The sequence below is a fragment of the Erythrolamprus reginae genome, chromosome 9, assembly GCF_031021105.1.
Source record: "Erythrolamprus reginae isolate rEryReg1 chromosome 9, rEryReg1.hap1, whole genome shotgun sequence".
Lineage (NCBI taxonomy): Eukaryota > Metazoa > Chordata > Lepidosauria > Squamata > Dipsadidae > Erythrolamprus > Erythrolamprus reginae.
In genome coordinates, this window is record NC_091958.1 from 23972377 (window position 1) to 23998564 (window position 26188).

General features: G+C 44.8%; 1 protein-coding gene across 1 annotated transcript in view; it reads right to left on the reverse strand.

The window, feature by feature from the left end:
• NUP93 (nucleoporin 93) overlaps positions 1-26188 on the reverse strand; it is a 160871-nt gene that overhangs the window by 119082 nt on the left and 15601 nt on the right. Inside the window, exons 2-3 of the mRNA XM_070760494.1 lie at positions 23553-23759; positions 19975-20092 (exon numbers count right to left, since the gene is read on the reverse strand). Of these exons, the coding sequence (XP_070616595.1) occupies positions 19975-20092; positions 23553-23731 (297 nt within the window). The 5' untranslated portion in view covers positions 23732-23759. The remainder of the gene's footprint in view (positions 1-19974; positions 20093-23552; positions 23760-26188) is intronic.

Below are 26188 nucleotides of genomic sequence, written 5' to 3' on the forward strand. Positions count from 1 at the left end.
ATTTACAAGGAAGACAACAGCACTGTTTGATGCCACACTTTCATCAACTGGCATTTCCAAACATTGCCTTTGTTACCGAGGGACAAAAAAAGGGGGGGGGGGGGGGGAAACAAGACCAGAATTTAAATCAGAGCTGGTGGATGCCCGTCACAAACACGCCAGCTTGGCCCAAATGAAATGAGTCTGTCTGAGAACATTAGGAGTAAAAAAATTAATTTATCACTTGGCTAACCCAAAAGTCAATGAGGAGCAATTATTTGAACCATCAATACTGCAAAATTACAAGATTGGCCAAACAACACTGTCGGAAAAATCCTGCAAAGGAATAACACGAGAGTGAACTATATTTTCAGATTGCACTGTTGATCATCTCACTGAAACTATATGCGTGTCCCAAATATTCCATTCACACATGCTGACTTCCAAAAGAACCTACAGAACCGCCTTCTCCCATCATCTCCCCCAGGCTTTCTTATGTTTTATGTTTGGTATGTATGTGTTGTATGGTTTTTAATTGTTCGGGTTTTTATATAATTTTTATTATTAGATTTATTCCATTGTTATATTGTTTTTATTGCTATTGTGAGCCGCCCCGAGTCTTTGGAGAGGGGCGGCATATAAATCTAACAAATTGAATTGAATTGAATTGAATCTGTGATTATCAATATGGAAACTTTATAAAAGAAAAGAAAAGCATGGAACCTTTTCCAAGAATTCCAGGAAATGATGCTTAAACAATCATTTTATTTTTATTTTTTGGGGGGGGGGGATGATTTTTGTTGTGAGCCGCCGCGAGTTCGCGGAGAGGGGCGGCATACAAATCTAAATAATAAATAAATAATAATAAATAAAAGGACCAGAAAGTCATCATCTTTGGTTATTATTGATGGAGTCCATTCAAAAGTAATTCTGTTTATTTTATTTATTTATTTTGTCAAACAATTATAGGGTGGTAATTTGTACAAATAAAACATTAGATAGGTAATGATAAAAAGTAACAAAAGAAGACAATAGGACAGGGACAGTAGGCACAGCGGTGCGCTTATCCACGCCCCTTACAGGCCTCTTACAAAGGGGGAGAGGTCAATTGTAGATAGTCTTAAGGCAGTAGTTTTCAACCTGGGGGTCGGGACTCCTTTGGGGGTCGAATAGCTGTTTCACAGGGGTTCCCAAAACCAGGGGGAAAAAACAAATTTCCCATACTGTTAGGAACTAAAGCTTCTATTTTGGCACCTGGGAACATATTTTTACAATCCGACCAATCAGGCATTTACAGTGGGGTGTCACTCTGACCTTCCTGCCAATCCGCTTAAAGCTCTGTAGGGATAATTGGCACTAGACTTATGGTTGGGGGTCACCACAACATGAGGAACTGTATTAAGGGGTCGCGGCATTAGAAAGGTTGAGAACAACTGGTCTAAGGTTAAAGGTTTTGGGGTTAGGAGTAGAAACCACAGAATAGGCGTTGATTGCTTACCTGAACGCCTCTTCTCGTACGGTGAGCGGGTACAGCAGTCACATGGGTTGCTCATGTCCAATCCGGTGGAACTGAGCCTAGTATTAAAAAAGCTTGCCGGATCCGCCCCTTCCCCAGAATTCGCGAATCCATAGACTAGGCTCAGTTGTGAAGCTCTGTAGTGTTCAACTCTTATTGTTAGAGGAAGAAAGGTATAGAAAGGTAAAGAAGACACATACAAGGGCGGGAAGTGACTGCTGTACCCGCTCACCGTACGAGAAGAGGCGTTCAGGTAAGCAATCAACGCCTATTCTCCGTACTGAAGGAGCGGGTCCAGCAGTCACATGGGACATACCCAATAGATGGTCCCTAGGGTGGGATTAGCTTGCTATCGTGAGAGATAACGGATTGGAGTACCCTTCTGCCGAAGGCAGCATCCGCTGAAGCATAAGAATCAATTTTGTAGTGCCTGATGAAGGAATTTGGCGAGGCCCAAGTGGCTGCTTTGCAGACCTCCTCCAACGGGGCTTGAGTCGCCCAAGCGGCCGAGGTGGCTGCGCTCCTGGTGGAATGCGCAGTGATGTTCCTTGGAACTGAGAGGGAGGCCGACTCATAGGCCTTAGATATCGTCCCTCTGATCCAACGGCCTATTACTGTTGAAGACACTTTGGCCCCCATGACTCTGGGATGATAGGCTACAAAAAGTGCTTCTGACCTCCGAAAGGGTCCTGTGCGTTGGATATATATTCTCAGCGCTCTGGTGAGATCCAGGGTGTGCCATCTAATTGCCAAGGGATGGTCTCGTTGGAGGCAGAAGGAAGGTAGGACAATATCCTGAGATCTGTGGAACATGGAACTGACCTTGGGTAAGAAGGTGGGGTCCAGTCGCAAGACTACCTTGTCCTGATGGAATTGGCAAAGGTCCTGCCTGATTGAGAGGGCAGCCAGCTCCGAAATGCGTCGGGCAGAGGTAATAGCCACCAGGAAAGCTACCTTAAAGGATAGGTACCTGAGGGACGCCGATTTTAGGGGTTCGTATGGTGCCTGCGTGAGGGAATGGAGAACCCGTGGCAAATCCCAGGATGGATACCTGTGGACCTTGGAAGGTCTGAGGTTGGCTATGCCCTTGAGGAATTCCTGAACTTCAGGGAGGGATCGGAGAGGCTGTCTGCGGGGACCCCCTAGGACGGATGAAATGGCTGCCAGATGACGCCGGAGGGTGCTGGTGGAAAGTCCTTTATGGAAGCCTTGCATAAGGAAGGAAATAATTCTGTGTATGGGGATGCACAGAGGGGAGAGACCTTCCTGTAGACACCACTGGTGAAACTTGGACCACGTGTGGTCGTAGATTCGATTGGTCGAGCCCCTTCTGGCCTTTAAAATGACCTCCACTGAGTCGGGGTCATGCCCACGCAGTTCTAAATCTCTCCTGATAACAGCCAAGCGGTGAGGTGGAACCACTCCGGGTCTGGATGGAAAGAGGCCCCCTGCCGCAGCATATCCCCCGAAACGGGGAGTCTCCAAGGGTCCTGGACGGACAGCTGTTGGAGATCCGCGAACCAGGGCCGGCGGGGCCAATGAGGGGCGATTAGGATTACTCGGGCCCTCTCTGTGAGGACCTTGTGAATCACGTCCGGGAGGATTGGAATCGGAGGAAATGCGTAGAGTAGGCCTGGAGGCCATGGACTCCGGAGGGCATTGATTGCTTCCGCTCCCGGGGATGGAAATCTGGAATAGAAGCGAGGGAGTTGGGCGTTCGCATTGGTCGCGAAGAGATCCAGAACTGGTAGGCCGAATCTGAGGGTGATTTGATGGAACAGGTCTTGATGGAAGTTCCACTCTCCTGGGTCTATCGTTGCTCGGGATAGCCAATCCGCCTGGACGTTGAGACTCCCCGAGATGTGATCGGCTAGGAGCGACTGGAGATGTTTTTCCGCCCAAAGGCCCAGCTTGAGGGCCTCCCTCATGAGAGCCTTGGATCTCGTGCCCCCCTGTCTGCAGATATGGCTTTTTGTGGCAATGTTGTCGGTGAGAATGAGAACGTGCCGGTTGGGAATGCGAGGAGAGAAATGCTTCAGAGCCAGGGAGACGGCTCTTAACTCTAGCCAATTGATTGGCCTGGAAGCTTCCTCCGGGGACCACGTGCCCTGGGCTATCATCCCCTGGGCGTGGGCGCCCCATCCCGATAGACTGGCATCTGTGGTGATGACAAATTGATCCGGGCACCTGAACGGGGATCCTCTGTCCATGGCCGGAGACTTCCACCACTTGAAGGATCTGCGCACACTCAGTGGGATGACGATGCGTCGATTTGAGTTGCTGTGCCCCGATCTCTGAAAAGGCAACAGAAGCCACTGGAGTTCCCTAGCATGAAGGCGAGCCCAGGGAATGATGCCTATGCATGACACCATCTTCCCCAAAAGGGAAGATAGAGTAACTATGGATACTGAAGGATTAGATAAAATGTTAGAAATTAACTCCACAATACTGAGTTTTCTCTCGGGAGAGAGAAAAACCTGGGAAGATTTTGAATCAATAATGGCTCCCAGGTGAGGAATGGAAGTGGAAGGTTGGAGGTGACTTTTTTCAAAGTTGATGGAAAACCCATGGTCCTGAAGGACTGACATGGTGACAGAAAGGTCTGATTTCACTCTCTCTAGGGAGTTCCCATGAATTAAAATATCATCAAGATAACATAAAATGTGGATGGGAGACGCCCGGATATAGGCCGCCAGGGACCCCAAGAGCTTTGTAAAGACCCGAGGGGCCGAGGAAAGGCCAAATGGCATCGCCCTATACTGGAAATGCCTGCCTTGAAAGGAAAAACGTAAAAATTTTCTGTGGCATTTGGCTATAGGAATGTGAAGGTAGGCCTCAGTGAGGTCTAAGGAGACCATGAAATCTCCCGAGTGAATGGCGGCCAAAATAGAAGACAAGGAGTGCATCTTAAACTTCCTATATTTGATGAATAGGTTTAGTTTCTTTAAATCCAAAATGGCTCTCCAACCTCCGGAGGACTTTGGAACCATAAATAGGATGGAGTAAAAACCTAGGCCCTTCTGACCGGAAGGGACCGGTTGAATGGCTCTAATGGACAATAGATGAGAAATGGCCTCCTCCATACGGTTACAATCTGAGGATGACCTGGGAGAAGGGCAGGAAATAAAACGTTTAGGGGGAGGAGAAATAAATTCTAAAAGAAGGCCTGTTTGAACAGTGTCAATGACCCAAGGGTCCTTGGAGGTGAGACGCCAATTTGAAGCGAAATGAGCTAGGCGACCCCCTATGGGAATGGAGGAAAGATTACCATCTAGGTTTTTTTGAGGCCCTGTTAGAGGAAGCTCCCCTTTGGAAACGAAAACCTCTACCCCTGGAGTTCCTACCTTGGGAACGAAAGCGGGGGGAATACTGACCTGGAGATCTCTGATAGGAAGCCGCTTGATCTTGCTGGCGCCCTGGGCGACGAAAGGACTGCGTTTTGGTAACCTTTTTTGTGGTTGGACCCAAAACCTTCTTCTTGTCCGTGGTCTCCGTGAGGAGTGGATCCAGAAGATCACCGAAGAGAAGGTCGCGCTTTAAGGGGCCCTGGGATAACTGCCACTTTTGGCGAACTCCCGCTTGCCAAGGGCGAATCCAGGAGTCTTCTTGCCGTTGTAGAAGCTGCAATAGACTTAGCAGAAATCTAGTAGATTGCAAGGTGGCATCAGCCACGTACTGGGCAGCTGCAAAGACTTTGTTGAAGTCTTGTTGACCTCTCAAGTCATCTGGAGGAATGTGCTGTTGAAGTTGGCGAAGCCACAGCAGCATGGCTCTGGAGAAGAAGGAGGCTGCTGCCGAACTTTTAATGGCCCAGGAATCAGCGGAGAATCCTCTTTTGAGCATTTGCTCGATGCGCTTGTCCTCTGGACGGAGGACTTCCTCCGCCTCGCCTGGCACAGCCGCTGCCGAGTGAAGAATTTTGACAGGTTCATCTGGTTTGGGAAAAGATAGAAGCTCTTCATAGGAAGAGGAGAGTTTATACAACTTTCTGTCCTTGGTGGAGGGATTAAGGCCAGAGGCTGGAAAATCCCACTGTTTGAGTAAGGCATCTTTAAACAATTTAGGCATAGGAATTACCTCGTTATCCTCCTGTTCCTCTGTGAAGTAAGGTAAATTCTCCTCCGGGGGATCAGTGGAAGTGGAGGCTTGTTTCTCCTGGGCTGCTAATCCCGTAGAAATTCTAGCTTTGAGGAGGAGAGATTTGAATAGTTGAGAAGGGAAAATAGTAATTGGAGGAGGGACCTTTATTTGGGATTCCTCATCCTCTGATAAGCCCTGAAAAGGGTCTTCATCCTCCTCTACATCCTCATATTCATCCTGGGAGGACTCTGAATCATCCTGAATAGGAGCTCTGACCGCTGGGGAAGAACCCAAGGGGCGGGAGGAACGAGAAGGAGGAAGAGGTAAAGGAAGCTCATTGATGGAGGAGAGTTTGGCATCAATGGCTTTGGACAACACAGCAAAAATAGATTGGAATTCAGGAGGTAAACTGGAAATATCAGCAGAAATGGCAGAAGAATCCCTAAAGGCCTGGGAGGATCCTGGCTGGGGGGAATCTTCAATAATATCTGGTTCCTCTGGACCTATGCCCCATAGGTTAGGTTGGGGTCTGTCTAGGTTTGGCTCATCCAGAGATAACACAGGGACCCCAGAAGGAGGCAGACTAGAGGCCTCTGGTGGGTCTTGACTACTGATTACTTGGGCCTGCACTTTCAAACGTTTTGCTGATTTGTCATGAATTTTTTGTAGGGCTAGGTCCCTTCTCTTCTCGGCCCTGGTGACCTTGGTCGAGGGGCGGGCCCCTGGAGAAGAGGAGGAAGAGGCCTGGGGGATACTAGTAATCTCATCGCCTGTAGGCCTGGCCTCTCTGGGACCTTTAGTTGTGCCTCTCTTGGGAAAAGTAGCCATAGTCTGACAATTAACAGAAGACAAGGCTGAGCCAATAACTAAATTATAAGGAGAAGATTTCAAGGACTTCCCAAGAGGAATGGATCCTGCTTCGAGGCCTCGAAGCTGCTGAAACGTGAGGACAATCTGGGCAAACCCAGAGTTCGTGCCCCCAAATCCAGCGGGGCCAGCCTCCCTAAACTTTGCAATTAAGTAAAACCAAGGCACTCTGGTTGGAGGCTTAGCCGGTGGAGAATTTAGCCTGGGACCCCCAAGGCCCGCTCCCGGATCCACGCGGTGGACTGAGGCCTACGCGGCTGGCAGAAGGCCAACACGAGAGACCTAGATTTTTTTTAAAAAGGGCGCGAAGGCCTTCGCGCCGAAAAAATCGCTCCGTAGAAATTCTTAAGGGAAAAGCGATCGACTAAGTCCAGGAGACTAGAAGGCGTCTCACTCCGCAGGAGGTATTTTATAAGCCCTTAAATATTTGTAAACAATAAATAAGCAATAATTCAATGATAAATACTTGCACCAGGACCTCCAGGCCAAGGGATTAGAAGAATCCACAAGCGGCCGCAGGAATCGTAACCGGCAAAACCGCCGGGGGAAAACGAAACCGCAACTTCTCCCAAGGAAAAAAGCCGAGCCGCTTTTTTACTTTTTTTCTTTTAAACGGCTGGCGCAATTAGTGCAAGTAATTAAATAAAGACAATAAATCTTACTACTTTTTTGAAGGAAAGATCGAAGGGAAGGTGTTAGAATGTTGAACGAGCTATCACAATACAACCGCAGGATATGCGAACTGAGCGAATTCTGGGGAAGGGGCGGATCCGGCAAGCTTTTTTAATACTAGGCTCAGTTCCACCGGATTGGACATGAGCAACCCATGTGACTGCTGGACCCGCTCCTTCAGTACGGAGAATCAGGTAGTGCATTCCAGGCTGTTGCTGAAGTTGTATTTTTTGCAGTCAAGTTTGGAGCGATTGACATTTAGTTTAAATCGATTTCGTGCTTGTGTGTTGTTGCGGTTGAAGGTGAAGTAGTCGTTAACAGATAGGACATTTTGGTATAGGATTTTATGAACTCTAATTAAGTCGGAACGGAGACGACGGAGTTGTAAGTTGTCTAAACCAAGAATTTCAAGTCTGGTGGAGTAAGGCATTTTGTTGTGAGAAAAGAGGAGTGAAGGACTCATCTTGTGAAATATTTCTGGACTCTCTCAATTGTGTTGATGTCAGATATGCAATGTGGGTTCCATACAGGCGAGCTGTATTCTAGGATTGTATTCTAGGATTCTGTCTGAAACTTTTCACTGTGAAGTTGAACGGGAAAAAGCTACCTAAATCAATGCTAGGTTTGAATAAACTGCTTAAAAGTTTTGAAGGTGGTCCCAAATTGTTCAGATTGAAAAAAAATCTCCCAGAGTAAATCAGGAGGAAATCCAAATTTGGAATAACAAGAGTTGGAAGGGACCTTGCAGTTCATCTAGTCCAGTGTTTCCCAAACTTGGCAATTGGAAGATGTCTGGACTTCAACTCCCAGAATTCCCCAGCCCACAAATGATGGCTGGGGAATTTGGGGAGTTGAAGTCCAGACATCTTCCAATTGCCAAGTTTGGAAAACACTGATGTCTAGTCCAACCCTCTACTCAAGCAGGAGACCCTTATACCAGTGATGACAAACCTTTTTTTGCTCACGTGCCGAAAGGGTGCAAGCATGATTGATTGATTGATTGATTGATTGATTGATTGATTGATTGATTGATTGATTATTTCATTCATTTATTTGTATGCCGCCCCTCTCCGTAGACTCGGGGCGGCTAACAACAGTAATAAAAAACAGCATATAACAATCCAATATTAAAACAGTTAAAACCCTTATTATAAAACCAAACATACAGACAGACATACCATGCATAAAATTGTAAAGGCCTAGGGGGAAAGAGTATCTCAGTTCCCCCATGCCTGCCAGCAGATGTGGGTTTTTAGAAGTTTACGAAAGGCAAGGAGGGTGGGGGCAATTCTGATCTCTGGGGGGAGTTGGTTCCAGAGGGCCGGGGCCGCCACAGACAAGGCTCTTCCCCTGGGTCCCACCAAGTGACATTGTTTAGTTGACGGGACCCGGAGAAGACCCACTCTGTGGGACCTAACTGGTCGCTGGGATTTGTGCAGCAGAAGGCTGTCCCTGAGATAATCTGGTGTGTGCCTGCATGCCCACACCCATAATACAATGCCCTTCCCCCCCACGCATGTGTACACAGCCCCCCCACAAGCTGTCCCCCCCTATGAAGTCACACAGGCCTCACTGAAGCATCCAGACCTCCGATAGGCCTGTTGGGTCTGTTTTTTGGCCATCCACAGGCTTCGTGGGTATTCTGAAGCCTGGGGAGAGCAAAAACAGCCCCCCACCCTCCATTCCCTCTGGAAGGCTGAAAAGCAGCTGGCCAGCACACAAACATGCTGGATCTGACACAGGTGCCCTCAGATATGGCTCCACAACCCTCAGATATGGCTTCGGCATCACAGCCCTATACCGTTTATTTATTATTTGTATTTATATGCCGCTCAGGACTCAGAGCCATCAAACAAATGGCTGCCCGGTCTCTTCTTTAAAAACCTCTAGTGATGGAGCACCCACAGCTTCTGGAGGCAAGCTGTTCCACTGATTAGTTGTTCTCACTGTTGGGTAATTTCTCCTTATTTCTAGATTGCTCCTCTTCTTTATTATTTTCCATCCATTGCTTCTTGTCCTGCCTTCTGGCGATTTGGAAAATAAATTGACTCCCTCTTCTTTGCAGCAGCCTCTCTGATAGAGGAACACTGCTATCATGTCTCCCCTGGTACTTCTTTCCACCAGGCACCAATGACAAGTGTTATTTATTTATTTATTTTATTGATTGATTGATTCTGTCCATTACACCAGTGTTTCCCAACCTTGGCAATTTGAAGAAATCTGGACTTCAACTCCCAGAATTCCCCAGCCAGCAAATACTGGCTGGGGAATTCTGGGAGTTCAAGTCCAGATTTCTTCAAGTTGCCAAGGTTGGGAAACACTGCATTACACAATGAGGATTATAGTGAGTATACACATAGTAAAATACATAATGAAGGTTATAGAGGAGATACTCATAGTAAAATATATCTAAGAAAGAAAAGAGAAGATATAGGAATAAAATATATCAATGAAAGAACAGAAGAAGAGATATAGGAATAGAAGAATGGCATAGGAGATATAGGAGAGCAATAGGACAGGGGATGGAAGGCACACTAGTGCACTTATGCACACCCCTTTCTGACCTCTTAGGAATCTGGAGAGGTCAACAGTGGATAATCAAAGGATAAAGTGTTGGGGATTTGGGGATGACACTATGGAGTCCAGTAATGAGTTCCACACTTCAGCAACTCGGTTACTGAAGTTGTATTTTTTACAGTCAAGTTTGGAGCGGTTAATATTAAGTTTGAATCTGTTGTGTGCTCTTGTGTTGTTGTGGCTGAAGCTGAAGTAGTCATTGACAGGCAGGACGCTGCAGTATATAATCTTGTGGGCAATACTTAGATCATGTTCAAGGTGTCTTAGTTCTAAGCTTTCTAGACCCAGGATTGAAAGTCTAGTCTTTCAATCTTGTGTGTCCAATCACATTTGGCCAAGAAAGAATTCTATCCTATTCTATCCTACCCCACCCTACCCTATTCTATTCTAGAGGCACCCAATCCTCCTTGTAACTGTTCTTAATATGTTTTAATCGCAAATCCCCTGACCCTCTTGGTTGCTCTTCTCTGCACTCTAGAGCCGTAATGGCGAACCTATGGCCCGGGTGCCACAGGTGTCACGCAGAGCCATATCTGCTAGCACTCAAGCCATTGCCCTAACGCAGCTCCAGTGCGCATGTGGGTGCCCACCAGCTGATTTTTTGGCTTGCACAGGGCGATTTTGGCCCATCACAGCAGGGGAGAGTGTTTTTGCCCTCCCCGATTTCCAAGAAAACTTCTGGAGCCTAGGGAGGGCTAAAAATGAGCCTACTGGGGCCATCGAAAGTCAGAAAATGGGGGAGCGGGGGCCCGTGGGGGCATTGAATATGGGTGTGGGCACGCACATGTGTGCGATAGCGCACACAGGCACTATTTTGGCACCCGAGGAAAAAAAGGTTCGCCATCACTGCTCTAGAGTCTCAACATCATTTTTTATATCGTGGTGACGAAAACTGGATGCAGTACAGTGGTCCCTTAATTTTCGCGGGTTCAAACTTCGCGAAACAGCTATACCACAGTTTTTCAAAAATATTAATAAAAAAATACTTTGCGGGGGTTTTCCCTATACCACGGTTTTTCCAGCCCGATGATGTCATATGTCATCGCCAAACTTTCGTCCACCTTTAACAAATATTTTTTTAAATAAACTTTAATAAATAAACATGGTGAGTAATAATCTAAGTGGTTGCTAAGGGAATGAGAAATTGCAGTTTAGGGGTTTAAAGTGTTAAGGAAAGGCTTGTGATACTGTTCATAGCCAAAAATAGTGTATTTATTCCCACATCTCTACTTCGTGGAAATTCGACTTTCGCGGGCGGTCTCGGAACGCATCCCCCGTGAAAATCGAGGGAACACTGTATTCCAAACGTGGCCTTACCAAGGCTTAATAAAGCAGTGCTAACACTTCGCGTGATCCTCATTCCATCCTTCTTTTTAATGCAGCCTAGGATTGCATTGGCTTTTTTTGGCAGCTGCAGAAGGGTGGGGACTTCTAGAGCTCTTTAGCTTTTAAGGTGGGCAACAAACAGACAGCGAATGAAATACATTGCAATGCAGTACAAATGGAGACCTGGCTTGAAAATCACTCTATGCCAGAAAAATAGTCATTCTTGTCTTATCAAGAATGGCTCAGCGTGCTGAACCTTATTGTTCAATATTTTTTTCCTTTTAAAGAGAAGGACAAATCAGGGATCCTGAAGGCAATCAACAGATGGAGGGGCATTGGAGTGGGAGTGATCAGCCAGGGGGGTTCCAGTATGTTTCCGGAACATTTGCACAAGGCTGTGTTCTATTCGTTACAAGGAATCCGAGAGCAAAGTTTTTACCATGATAAATACCGTGGTGCCTCTAAGGCAGGGGACTCCAAACTTGACCAACTTTAAGACTTGTGGACTTGGACTCTCAGAATTCCTCAGCCATCTAAGTGAATCTACCAGATTCACTTGGCAGTTATCCAACCATCTTTGATATAACCAGATACCCGCTGATCACTTATCGCTCTCCTCTTGAAATGACGATGCACAGATGATTCTAAAGCAAGCTATTTTTTGTTTGCTTGCTTGCTTGCGGATGGTATAATGTGTGAATGCAACATGCTTTATAAACCAACAGATTGTTGGTTTGTATTACTCCAGGCAATAATTTGTTTAATAAAATGTATCTAAAAACAATGCATGAATCTGCTCACAATTTTGTCTGACTCCAGGAAATAATTTATTCACCTAACATCAAAAACGTCATCAAAAAAGCATAACAAAGAATGTTCTTTGATTGGACATGATCGAAACATTTAAATATGTTAAAGGGTTAAATAAAGTTCAGGAGGGAAGTGTTTTTAATAGGAAAGTGAACACAAGAACAAGGGGACACAATCTGAAGTTAGTTGGGGGAAAGATCAAAAGCAACATGAGAAAATATTATTTCCCTGAAAGTGTAGTAGATCCTTGGAACAAACTTCCAGCAGACGTGGTTGGTAAATCCACAGTAACTGAATTTAAACATGCCTGGGATGAACATATATCCATTGTAAGATAAAATACAGGAAATAGTATAAGGGCAGACTAGATGGACCAAGAGGTCTTTTTCTGCCGTCAGTCTTCTATGTTTCTATGTTTCTTTCTGCGCCAACTCAGGAAGCTCAAACTGCCCAAGGATCTGCTGATAGTGTTCTACATAGGAATTATTAAGTCTGTTATCTGCACCTCCATAACTATCTGGTTTGGCTCTGCAACCCAACAAGATCGACACAAACTTCAGAACTGCAGAAAAAACAATTGCTGCCAAGCCAACCTGCCTTCCATTGAGGACCTGTACACTGCACGAGTCAAAAAGAAAGCTGTGAAAATATTTACAGACCCATCATATCCTGGACACAAATTGCTTCAACTCCCACCCTCAAAACGACACTATAGAGCGCTGCACACCAAGACAACTAGACACAAGAACAGTTTTTTCCCTAACGCAATCACTTTGCTAAACAAATAATTCCCTCACCACTGCAAACCATTCACTAAGGCTGTAAACTATTACTATTAATCTTCTCATTGTTCCTATCACCCATCTCCTCCCACTTATGACTGTATGACTGTAACTTGTTGCTTGTATCCTTACGATTTATATTAATATTGATTGTTTCCCGATTGCTTTTTTGTACCCTATTGACAATCATTAAGTGTTGTTCCTCATGATTCTTGACAAATGTACCTTTTATTTTATGCACACACCAAAGACAAATTCCTTGCGCGCCCAATCAAATTCAAAACCAAATTCTAAATATTTTAAATATATATTTAAGAAAAATGCATGAATCTGCTCACCATTTTATTTGAAAACTAAAGGTTTTTCCCCCCAGAAAAATATATATTTCTGCTGAATGAGGATAAATAGAATGCATGTTTAAAATTATGCTTCATGATTCTGTCGTTCAGTTCTTTCTGTGCAGCTGAATAACAGAGTGGTTTCCTTACAAATTTAACCACAAGAGAAATAACCCCCAAATTCGTGGATCGGTGTATCCAATTTTACATACGGCCGTTAAGACCTGTCATCTTTTTGGCAATAACTAAACTACAGATTTCGAAGTAGAAAAAATTGCTGATTGGCTGTATCGTTTAAGCAGCTCCAGAAAATATCTCTCTTCTTGTTATTAAAGATACATTTACGGGATGCCTCATCATGAATTCTAGGGAGATTAAGTGGGAATGGTTTCCGGTATAGATTAATACTCCCAAATTTAGCAGCAATAACAGTACATAATCAAATTAACATTGCAAGAGAAAATATTAAGCATATGAAAGCTATTTCTTCTTTGTTCCATTATTGGGAATGCATTTTCCACATTAAAATTCTGTAATACAAATAATATATTTTAGAAACGCTCTTTAAAAAAAAACCCAGGAGGGAAGATTATACCAATTTCCTGAAAGCTACAAACAGATGCTCAACTTCTGTAGAGATTCTCAATCCTCCAGTTGTCTCAAAAAGGCAACAGGATTAGTGCCGGTGGGGAGGCATTCCTTGAGGAAGAGGAAAAAGACATTTCACTTCTCATGCAAGAAGCTCCATCAGTTTTTGAAGCTTCTTAGATGAGTCTCCAACCTTGGCAACTTTTAAGTCTTGTGGACTTCAACTCCCAGAATTCCTCAGCCAGGGGTTTTTTTCCCTTCCCCAAAGGGGGGAAAAAACAGGCCAGTTGCCTTTTTTTTAATAAAAAAAGCACCATTGAGATACTCAACTTCAACTGAAGGGGTTTAAAGGCAAGTCTGAAGATGTCCACTTTAGGTGTGGTTAGGAGAAGTGCATTCTTCTCAAAGACATCCTCCAGGCTTTTTCGAACTTTGACCTATTCTATCCCTGGAGATCGTTGTTCTTAGCATTTGCCTTGCTAAGTTGCAAGTTAGAGTGGGATGGTGTAGTGGTTAGAGTGCAGCACTGCAGGCTACTTCAGCTAACTGATGTTAGTTCAGCAGTTCAAATCTCACCACCGGCTCACGGTTGACTCAGCCTTCCATCCTTCCGAGGTGGGTCAAATGAGGACCCAGATTGCTACAGGGCAAGAGGCTGATTCTGTAAACTGCTAGAAAGGGCTGTAAAAGTACTATGAAGCCGAATATGAGTCTAAATGCTATTGTTGAGTTCTTCCTCTGCACTACACTCACCTCGTTCTTACAGAAAGGCAAGATACGGACAAGAATTTTCAATTGTTAGCCACTTTTCATCGAGTCAGATGGTGGTTAGATCTGAGAAGTGTGAGTGACCCAAATTAACCTGCTTAAGGGTGGGTTAAAATCTGGTCTGTAAGTGTAGGTCATCAGTGGCAATCAGTGGTGGGATTCAAAAAATAATATATATTTTTTACTACCGGTTCTGTGGGCTTGACAGGAGTTATGTTGCAGATTGCCACAAGAGGGAGCCAGAGTATGGTTCACTCTCTCAGCTACTCTCGGCTATTTCTGTTTTGCCTTTGTGACTATGCTGTAGTAAGAACTGTGTGTTCAAATGATGGTTTATGTATTTGTAAGCTGGACAAGTAAGCTTGTGGGATTGTATATTTATTGTGATGTATTGACTGATTTAACTGTGTGTGATTAGGAATATTCTTGACTAAATAAATAATATTTTATACACTAAATGTATTTGGATTGTATTGCTGAATTATTACTTATACCTCTGGACTATCAGCTGGATATCTGCAAGACCTCCATGTTTTCTCTGTGTACGTGTATCTTTGACCACTCAGAGATAACTCTGCACACTCCTTAACAGTGGGCGTGGCAGGGGAAGGAAGCTGCAAAATCTCCATTCCTTCCTGATCATCTGGGACTCAGGAGGCAGAGAATAGATGGGGTAGGGGGGCAGTCAGAAGTGGTATTTATTTACCAGTTCTCCAAACTAAATGGGAAGTCTTATTATTTTGGGGGGGGGGGAGCAAGGCACAGGGCTCCTCTTGCCGTCTTACCTGATTTCCAGCTCTGTCTCCCTATTCCTAACCGGAAAAAATGGCGAGGACTAGCTGCGCATGTGTTTAAATATTTTCAGAGAAAAGGCTTTTTTCCAGGAGGGGCTAATTTTATTATTATTATTATTATTATTATTATTATTATTATTATTATTATTTATTAGATTTGTATGCCACCCCTCTATGTAGACTCGGGGCGGCTCACAAAAGTGATAAAAACAATACATGGTAACACATCTAATAATTAAAATCTAAAATAACAGTTTTATATTACAAAGTCTAAAAAAAAAAATTTAGTGCATGTGTTCAAAAGCCTGATTGGGCTTATTATCCAGGCAGGTCTTATTTTGGGGGCAACAGGTAGTTGCTAATCCAACACCAGAGCGAAATGGACCTCAGCTCCCTTAGCCAGTGCATGAAACCCAAAGCAAGCAAAAACCAATTACTGTGGAAAGGCTGAGAGATAATATGCAGCCAACAACTGCAGTATTTTTCTTCATTAATCATGACTGCATTCTTCCTCATTAACGCTGGAGATCCAGAAGCATCGGGAGGAGCAAGCAAGAGGCTTAAAATCTCAAGCACAAAAAAATTGTTTTCTCCCCATTGCTTTTGTTTGGGAAGCCTTTAAAAGCAGAACTCAAAGTATTCAAAAAACTGGAATATCTCTGGAGAGAGGAAACATTGGTTCTATTGGCATCATCATGGGTTCTCTACATCACGAGGGTGCAGAGAATTAAAAATTGAAAAAGGACAAGTATACAGATAGTCCTTGACTTACAACAGTTCATTTAGTGACCGTTCAAAGCAGAGATGGGTTCCTCCCGGCCCGGACAGTTCTATGGGACCAAAAGTAATTTGGCAGCTTTGGTCGCTGGAACCGGCTGCGACCAAGGCCTGCCCACCACCGAGCCAGTTCTCTGCATTTTGATCATGGGGGGGGGAAACCGTAAATTGTAAGGTTTCTTTTTTCAGTGCCATTGTAACTGACAAGTCAATGGAAAAGCCCAATTCGCATAACAGCCGTATTACTAAGCACTGCATGATTCACTGAATAACACTGGCTAAAAGGTCATGAAATGCGCACAACTCTCTTAACGATTGTCTTGCTTAGCAACAGAGGTTTGGGGCTCAACTGCAATCGTTAGTGAAAGACTATAATAGAGATCTCCAACCTTGGCAACCCTAAGACAGATTTGCTGGCTGACGAATTCTGGGAGTTGAAGTCTACAAGGCTTAAAGTTGCCTAGGTTGAAGACCCCTGACTTAAGATGATTCTTCTGGCCTCTTCTGACTCTATCATTCATGGCTGGCCGATGAATTCTGGGAGTTGAAGTCCATGAGTCTTAAAGTGGCCTAGGTTGAAGACCCCTGACTTAGATTACCTTTCTGGCCTCTTCCGACTCTATCATTCATGGCTGGCCGAGGAATTCTGGGAGTTGAAGTCCATGAATCTGAAAGTGGCCTAGGTTGAAGACCCCTGACTTAGATTACCCTTCTGGCCTCTTCCAACTCCATCATTCATGGCTGGCCGAGGAATTCTGGGAGTTGAAGTCCATGAGTCTGAAAGTTGCCTAAGTTGGAGACCCCTGACTTAGATGATCCTTCTGGCCTCTTCCGACTCTATCATTCATGGCTGGCCGAGGAATTCCGGGAGTTGAAGTCCATGAGTCTTAAAGTGGCCTAGGTTGAAGACCCTTGACTTAGATTACCCTTCTGGCCTCTTCCAACTCTATCATTCATGGCTGGCTGAGGAATTCTGGGAGTTGGTCCATGAGTCTTAAAATTGCCTAGGTTGGAGACCCCTGACTTAGATGACCCTTCTGGCCTCTTCCAACTCCATCATTCATGGCTGGCTGAGGAACTCTGGGAGTTGGTCCATGAGTCTTAAAATTGCCTAGGTTGGAGACCCCTGACTTAGATGACCCTTCTGGCCTCTTCCAACTCTATCATTCATGGCTGGCTGAGGAATTCTGGGAGTTGGTCCATGAGTCTTAAAATTGCCTAGGTTGGAGACCCCTGACTTAGATGACCCTTCTGGCCTCTTCCAACTCCATCATTCATGGCTGGCTGAGGAACTCTGGGAGTTGGTCCATGAGTCTTAAAATTATCTAGGTTGGAGACCCCCTAACTTAGATGACCCTTCTGGCCTCTTCCAACTTTATCATTCACGGCTGGCTGAAATCGCACCTGCGTCCTTAAGAATTTAAAAATATATATTAGTGATTTGGTTCCAGCTTTTTGTAAGCATTTCTGCCTGGGAGGATAAAAGCCAGAGCTAAGCTGTTCGGGGCGAAAGAGGGAACATGTAAAAGGGCACTGAGAAAAGAGAAAGAGAGGGGGAGAGAGAAGGGGGGGGGAGGACAATCTGGTCTTCTGAAATAAACGAAATAACACTGTCTGCCATAGCAGCCATTTTACGAGAGGAAGCTACATATGCTCCCACCACCCCCAAAGGATCTCTCAGAAATGCCCAGCCTTATGCTTACTTAGAAGACCTCCAACAGAGTCAGACACCCCCCTCATTTTCCTTGCAACTCCTCCAGAAGTCTCTCCGTTGAGGATGGGATGAGTCCCTGGTCTGATATAATAAGGCATCGTTCTCTTTTTTTCCAAACGTAACGGGAATCGCCCGCCCCAGGCCCCGAATCAATTACACGATCCGAAGGGAGACATCTCCGCCGTTATTTTCCTCTTATTCTATCAATCACCTAAGTGTTATTACTACTAAATAATTCACAAAATTAAGACATCAACTGGCATGGCCCCTTCATCAGCACTAAAACCTAAAGCTTTAAAAAGCCGTTTCGGAGAAAAAGACGCCCCGCTAATTATTACAACAGCAATGAGGTTGGAAGAACTCCTTGGTATCGTCTGTGGGTTCATTTTTTTTTTTCCTAATGGCAAAAATACACAAATTGCCGCCTGCAGAGCTGAAAGTTCACGCTCTTAGAAACCCACCAAAATTTTATCAGTTCCTAGAATGTAGAAACTCTCAATTTTATCGGTAATACGTTGTTTGAACCATGTACACTGATATGGCCTATACTGTATATATGTCAGATATGTATATATATATATCGAATGCTGGCTGGGGAATTCTGGGAGTTGAAGTCCAGATATCTTCAAGTTGCCAAGATTGGGAAGCGCTGGGCTAATCAATCAATTAATAATAATAATAATAATAATAATAATAATAATAATAATAATAATAATAATGTAGAAACTCTAAATATCAAAGTGAAATAATTAAATTCATATAGTTATATAAATGGTCCTTGACTTACAACAGTTCAGTTAGTGACTGTTCAAAATTGAACTGAAAAAAGTGGCTTAGGGAAAGCTCGCTTAACGCATGTCTCGCATAGCAACAAAAAAACCTGGGTTTCCACTGGGGTTGTAAGTCGAGGACTACTTGCAATACAATTATACCGGTTTTTAAAAACAAGGATGTCAGTTGCTGATATGCAGAAAAATAAAAATAAACAAGGATGCCCGGGATACGATACAACTCATCTTCCATTACAAGGTGAAAGGATAATTGATAAAACCATCTCACCTACCATTATACGGCACTGAGACAGACAGAAAAGGCGTAAAAAAATCCGAATCAGCAAAGGCAAGCAACATAAGGTTACAAGCTTCCGGTTTAATCATACTGAAAATTCAATCTCTGAAATACTCAAGAGTTTATGCTAAAATTTAGGAAGAGGAACCCTGATTGTCACAGCCGAACAAAGAAATGTAAGGTCCTGCCTTAGACCGAGTTAAATCAATCGTTCATCAGGGCCTGGGGGTGTCTGCACCCTACAAATAACACACCCACCCAACCCATAATTTGTAGATTGCAAAGCACAAGAGCTGGAAGCCAGTTGCTGAACAGCAGCAGAATTGCAACCCAGTTAATCCTGGCAGAACTCTGGAATCAAACTCAGAATTTATTATAAGAAAATATGCAGTTTATTACTGAGTTACAGCCCTCCCCTTAAAGCAGGGGTGAAATGCTCCGGGCTCGCTCGTGCCGGTCAGTCATTGGAGAGCCGGTCGCGAAGAGAGTGTGAGACTCAGCCCACTTGCATGGATGCCACCATTTGGGTTGTTTTACCCTCTCCGCATGCACAGAATGCTTTGCGCATGTGCAGAGGATAAAGGAACCCAAATGGCGGCCTCCAGGAAGGTGGGCGGAGCCTCGCACTCCCTTCGCGACCGGATCTCCGATGACTGACAGGCACGAGCGAACCGGGAGCATTTCACCCCTGCCTTAAAGTTTCACCTAGAAGAAACCCAAAAACCAAGTGCAGAAAGTCTACACACTCTATAAATTGAGATGACTGCAGTGTTGTCCTTCGAGCGTGCACCAGCTCTTTCAGTAAGTAAACAAGCCAAAGATGTAGAAGTCTTTCAACAATGACATGCACGAAGAGGAGGCCAATAACTGAACCGTCAAGACACTTAAGCATTCGATGCAGAGTGCAAGCTTTTACTCATGAGAGGAGATGGGCTGCTAAGATGGAACGGTGACGTGTGTTCGCCGCTGTGGCTCTGACCACTAGCGGAGTCCAGCGCTATTATGCTACTGCACCTGGGCAGGGAGCAAAATCACGCACGGACACGCAAGGGCGCCACAGGCTGCAGTAGCCCAGCTGCAGTAGCATAATTGCGCTGGACTCCGCTAGCATACAGAGCCACGGGGGCGAGCACATGTCACCGTTCCACCTTAGCAGCCCACCTCTGCTCGCAAGCATCTAAGGGCCTTCTCCCCATTCCTGGCAGCCTCTCTCTCTTGAACAAGAAAACAAGCATGTTTACTAGGGCACCCGCACACGTAAAGCATTGCCAAATTCTTCGAGTTCCGTGAACATACTTGTGTCACGTATGGCCCTGACCTGTATATCTGTGTCTTTCACAGGCTCTAGAGGTTCGAATGTTGTCGCAGCACTCAAGCTTTCCAAGCGCTGAGATATGTGGGATATATCGAGCCCTCTGGATCCGAGAAGGACTGACCTGGAAGACAGATTTTTAAAAAGAAAAAAAAAACAGATTAAAGATACAGAAATATTTCATTTTATTCTGTTAAATTTATAGGCCGCCCTTCTCCAAGCGGACTCGGGGCGGCTTACAGGAAGGACACAAATAAATACAATTATGAAAATACAGTGATACCTCGTCTTACAAACTTAATTCGTTCCCTGACCAGGTTCGTAAGATGAAAAGTTTGTAAAATGAACCAATTTTCCCCATAGGAAGCAATGTAAAAGCAAATAATGCGTAAAACCCCATCCCTTTTGCCTTGCACCGCTGGGATGCCCTGCCTCCGGACTTCCGTTGTCAGCCGAAGCACAGGGATTCCCCTGCGGCTCCCCTTGCTGGGATTCAAAGCAGCACCAGCAAAAATGAAAGCTCGGGTTCGTAAGGTGAAAATAGTTCGGAAGAAGAGGCAAAAAAATCTTAAGCACTGGGTTCATATCACGAAAAGTTCGCATGAAGAGGGGTTCATAAGACGAGGTATCACTGTACAATGTAAAAACCCCAATAATAAACATCCATATTTCATGCATTCATAGCTACTGGGCAGAGAAGAGTGTAACACTCAATGGCCCCAAGCATGCCGGCAGAGCCGTGTTTTTAAGACCTTTTGAAAGGACATGAGGGTGGGGGGCCATGCGAATCTCCGGAGGAAGTTGGTTCTATAGAACTGGAGCCACCACAGAGAAGGCCATTCCCTGCAGGCCCACCAGGTGACATTGCTTGGCTGACGGGACCTGGAGAAGGCCGACTCTGTGGGCTCTTATTAGCCGCTGGGATGTATGAGGCAGAAGATGGTCCCGCAGGTAATCTGATCCTATGCCATGTAGGGCTTTATAGATGATAACCAACACCTTGAATTGCGTCCAGAGACCAATAAGAAGCCAGTGCAGGTCATAGAGTGCTGGAGTTACATGAGTCTATCTAGGTACACCTACCCAACATTCTTCAAATAATAAACAGCGTCATTTCTTCCCAAAAGCAAAATTTAAACCTAGAGATTAGCAAAGTAGCCTTTGGCTTACAAACATTGGGAGTGATAAGGGCATTGAAAAGAGTGACCTACAACTGGTCCTCACATCTACGACTGCTGCAGTATCCCCCACGGCCACATGATCAAAATCAGGGCACATATATTTAGGACAGCTGCAGCATCCTGGGATCATATTTGCAAATCTTCCCAGCGAGCTTCCAACCAGCAGAATCAATGCAGGAAACCAGATTCGCTTAACAACTGGACGTTATCCTTTAACAACTCTAATGATTCACTTAACAACCTTGGCAATGATTGGGTGTGAGGTGGCATGATTGGGTGTGACTCACTTAATGACCACCTATCTTAGCAACTTTGGCTCCAATTTGTGGCTGTAAGTAGAAAAAGTAGCTTTTTTCTTTACCTAGGAACGTCTACAAAACCTTGGATTGAAATAAACATTTCAATAAACAACTTTTGCTTGCAGGACCGTCAAGCAACAAAACCCTCAGTTGAACGGTGTTGATAAGACTTCTAAAATATTTTTCAACATCTGCAGATTAACAGCCTGCACATGTTTCCCAAAATGTGACTATACAGTATTTGAGTCGGACATAACATTGTTTCGGCAGCCATCTTCTTTTTCTTTCTTTCTTTCTTTCTTTCTTTCTTTCTTTCTTTCTTTCTCTCTTTCTTTCCTTCCTCCCTCTTCTTTCTTTCCTTCTTTCTTTCTTTCTTTCCTCCTTCCTTCCTTCCTCTTCTTTTTTCCTTCCTTCCTTCCTCTTCTTTCTTTCCTTCTTTCTTTTCCTTTTATTTTCTTTCTTTCTTTCATTCTTTCTTTCTTTCCTTCCTTCTTTCTTGCATTTTCCTTCTACTGATTCCCATTCAATCCAATGAAAGAAAATCTGGTTTAGAAATTATTTCAATCAGGAGAGAACTTCTAAGAAATTTCCCTGAGGGAAATTTGTTGCTCTTTCGCCAACAGCCGAAAAGGATATAAGCTGACATAAACAGAATGATGTAGTGGTGAGAGTTATTTGTCTGTCTGTCTGTCTGTCTGTCTGTCTGTCTAATTGGATTTCTGGGCCGCCCAATGGACTCAGGGTGACTTATATAATAAAATCAATACAAAAATACAAAATGTGTGAGACATTTTGTGAGAGACCCAATATAAAATTTAATATAAATACCCCAAAATTAAAACCATTCAACTTAGAAGAAACCCGTCACACTCATTCACTCGGCCAGAGCAGTATATGGATGCTCAACAGCCCCAGGCCTGCCAGCAGAAGTGTGTTTTTAGAGCCTTACAAAAGGCCAGAAGAGTGGGGGTGGTGTAAATCTCTGGAGGGAGTTGGTTCCAAAGGGCCACCACAGAGAAGGCCCTTCGCCCAGGTCCCGCAGAGACGACACTGCCTGACTGATGGAACCTGGGGAAGGCCGACTCTGTAGGCTCTAACTGGCCCCTGGGATGCGTGAGGCAGTAGACGATCCCGTAAGTAATTTTGTCCTAAGCGATGTAGGGCTTTACAGGTAATAACCAACACTTGAAATTGCGTTCGGAGACCAATCGGTAGCCAATGCACCTCGCAGAGTGATGGTGACACATGGGAATACCACGGAAGGCCCATGATAGCTCATGCAGCTGTGTTTTGGACTAACTGCAGTTTTCGAATGTTCTTTAAAGGCAGCCCCATGTAGAGAGCATTGCAGTAATCAAGCCAAGAGGTGATGAGGGCGTGAGTGACTGTGAGAAGAGACTCCCTCTCCAAATAGGGCTGCAACTGGTGCACAAGGCGAACCTGTGCAAACGCCCCCCTTGCCACAGTTGAGAGGTGTTGTTCTGGGCTCAGCTGTGGATCAAGGAGGACTCCCAAGTTGCAGACCTTCTCTGAGGAGGATAAAGAAGTTGGGGGCTCCAGGAAAAAAATTAAAGTTGGGCACAGCAGAAATGGTACACAGGTTCTCCTCGGTCCTGTTTCTAAGGCAGCCCTGTGGGCCAAAAGTAAGCATCCCGCAGGCTGTGGGCCTTAAGTTTGACACCCCTGCCCGAGTTCTTTCTCCTTTGCTTTGCTCCCCATCAATGCAAACCTAACAGCCACTTACAGAGGTTTTAAGCCAGGCAGGACTTCCAACTTACCATTGCTACTGGTGCTGATGCGCGCATAGCTCCGGGTGACCAGCGAACAAACGTGTGTGTCGGAGCAAGATTTGGCTTCTGCACATGAGCAGGAAGAAAATATTGTGAGAAGATGCATGGGCACGTAAGATTTTGTTGATTTGTAAGCAAAAAGACACGGAAAACCACCAAAATCTCTTTCATGCGCATCCTCTCTCACAAAATTTTGCTTCCTGCACATGCACAGAAGCATAATCTCACGGGGGGACACCCACCCGCTCGCCACCTGGAGCTGTGCATGCATTGCGGTTTTTACCATTACTGTTTTAAGCAACCCGGAGACTTACGCCTTGACGTCTGCTGTTTCTTGTGAGGTGCGGGTCAGGGTCCGGGAACGCAAGCGCTCCCCTGCCTGTTGGATCTCCTGGAGGTTGCGCTCGACGTGAGGAAGCTCCGCGATACCTTCGGTCTCGGCTGCTAGTTGCTCTGCCTGCTGCAGCAGCTCACCAAACCCTTCGGCATCCATCTGCAGGCCTGGATGCTACGCGGGAGGCCTAGAGGAGCAAGCGGAAAGAAGAGGCGTTATGGTCAAGTCAGGTCAGACGGAAAAGACAATCGCTGATCTGCTCTACCTTTTCTAATTGCAGCAAATCCTCAAGTTATGACAATTGGGACCAGAGTTTCCATTGCTAAGGAAGGCAGATGTTATGCCCAATCTGATGAACGTTATTTATTGATTTGATTTGATTTGATTTGATTTGAATGCCATCCTTCTCCGGGGACTAGGGGCGGCTCACAGCATGTCCATAAAACAATATACAAATATGCATATTTATTTATTATTTGGATTTTAAATGTTGAGTAAATTTTGCCCTGTTTCATGACCTTTCGTATTACAGTTGTTAAGTGAATCCCTGCAGTTGTTAAGTTAGAAACATAGTTGTTAAGTGAATCTTGTTTCCCCATTGTCAAGACGGTCGCAAAATGGGATCACATAATCCTGGAACACTGCAACCGTCATAAATATGAGTTAGCTGCCAAGTGCCTGACTTTTGATCACATGCCCATGGGGATGTTGCAAAGGTCCTAAGTGTGAAAAACAGCCATAAGTCACTTTTTTAGTGAATTGTCACTACATAAACAGTTGTTAAGTTGAAGACTACCTGCACATGGTGGGTGTAGTGAATTCATTTGTGGTGGTACTGTCTATCCTATGTTGTTCTACTTAGCTTACCAAGGATAAGGCTACTGTCTACTCTATCAAATTCCTTATTGAAATCAAAGTATAGTGGTACCTCTACCTACGAACTTTTATAGATAAGAACCGGGTGTTCAAGATTTTTTTGCCTCTTCTCAAGAACCATTCTCTACTTACAAACCTGAGCCTCCGAAACTGTAACCAGAAAAGACAGGGAGAAGCCTCCGTGTGGCCTCTCTAGGAATCTCCTGGGAAGAAACAAGGCCGGAAAAGGCAGGGAGAAGCCTCCATGGGGCCTCTCTAGGAATCTCCTGGGAGGAAACAGGGCCGGAAAAGGCGGAGAGACACCTCCATGGGACCTCTCTAGGAATCTCCTGGGAGGAAACAGGGCCTCCACTTTCCCTGTGGTTTCCCCAATCACACGCATTATTTGCTTTTACATTGATTCCTATGGGAAAAATTGCTTCTTCTTACAAACTTTTCTACTTAAGAACCTGGTCACGGAACAAATTCAGTTCGGAAGTAGAGGTACCACTGTATAAGCATATCCAGAGCATTTCCTTGATCCACTAATGGAGCCCCTTTATTGTCAAGGAAGGCAATAAGGTTTGTCTGCTTTTAACAACCCCAATGCTGCATCACCCAGAAACAGAATAGAAAGGATGGAGACCAGCTTCACCAATCAAATTATCTCCCAGGCTGCCAAGAATTTTCTCTACAAGTCTGCTTTGCTGGCATGCAGCCACACTTTAATGAATGGCACTCACAGAAATCCAGCGCCAATGAAGGATCAATGGAAGGAGAGCTACGAACTAAATAATGGAACTGCTCAGGTCTGGATGCAAAGATAAGGCCACCTTATTATATTTTGTGATATTTAAGGTACGTTTCAGAAGTGCACCTAGAAACCATTTGCCACTCAAGGTAAAAGAGAGTTTTGTATTTAAATCTTTAATTCCCCCCAAAATATCCAAAATAGCAATAGGATTTAGGCTTTTGCATGCTCCTTATTATATAAGCAATATATAAATATATTAAGTAAATGACTCAAAAGCAAACTAAGATATATCGGCATGTTATAAAACGGTACAAATTCAAGAGTCAACCGACATTAAAGGTATATAACACAGTGATGGCAAAACTTTTAGACACCAACAGAGGTGGGTTCCTCCCATTTCACGCGAACCAGGAAGGACCTACTGGTGATGTCACAATGATGTCACAGAACCGGTTCTCATTGATGGGCACCACCATCTCTTAATTTGAATTCTTTTTGGATTTTTTTTTTTATTAAGATCCCCCCTCTTGGTTTTTTTTTCTTCTGCGCATGCCCAGAAGCCAAGTTTCTGACACTGTGCATGCTATTGCCATCTTGTTTTTGGCATTTTACTGTTTTCTGATTTTTTTTTTTCATTTTTTGCCACTGCGCATGCACATGTGTGCTTTGCACATGTGCCCGTGAGGCGTGGCCACATGGTGCACGAGGAAGCAAACCGGCAGCAAGGTAAGTTACAACCCACCTCTGGACACAAAGGTGTGAGCACGGGGACCTGCACACATACAAACACACACCATGCATGAACATGAACAAACACATGTGCAAGGGACCGCCTTCTGCTGCACGAATCCCAGCAACCAGTTAGGTCCCACAGAGTGGGTCTTCTCCGGACCCCGTCAACTAAACAATGTCGCTTGGCGGGACCCGGGGAAGAGCCTTCTCTGTGGCGGCCCCGGCCCTCTGCAACCAACTCCCCCCAGAGATTAGAATTGCCCCCACTCTCCTTG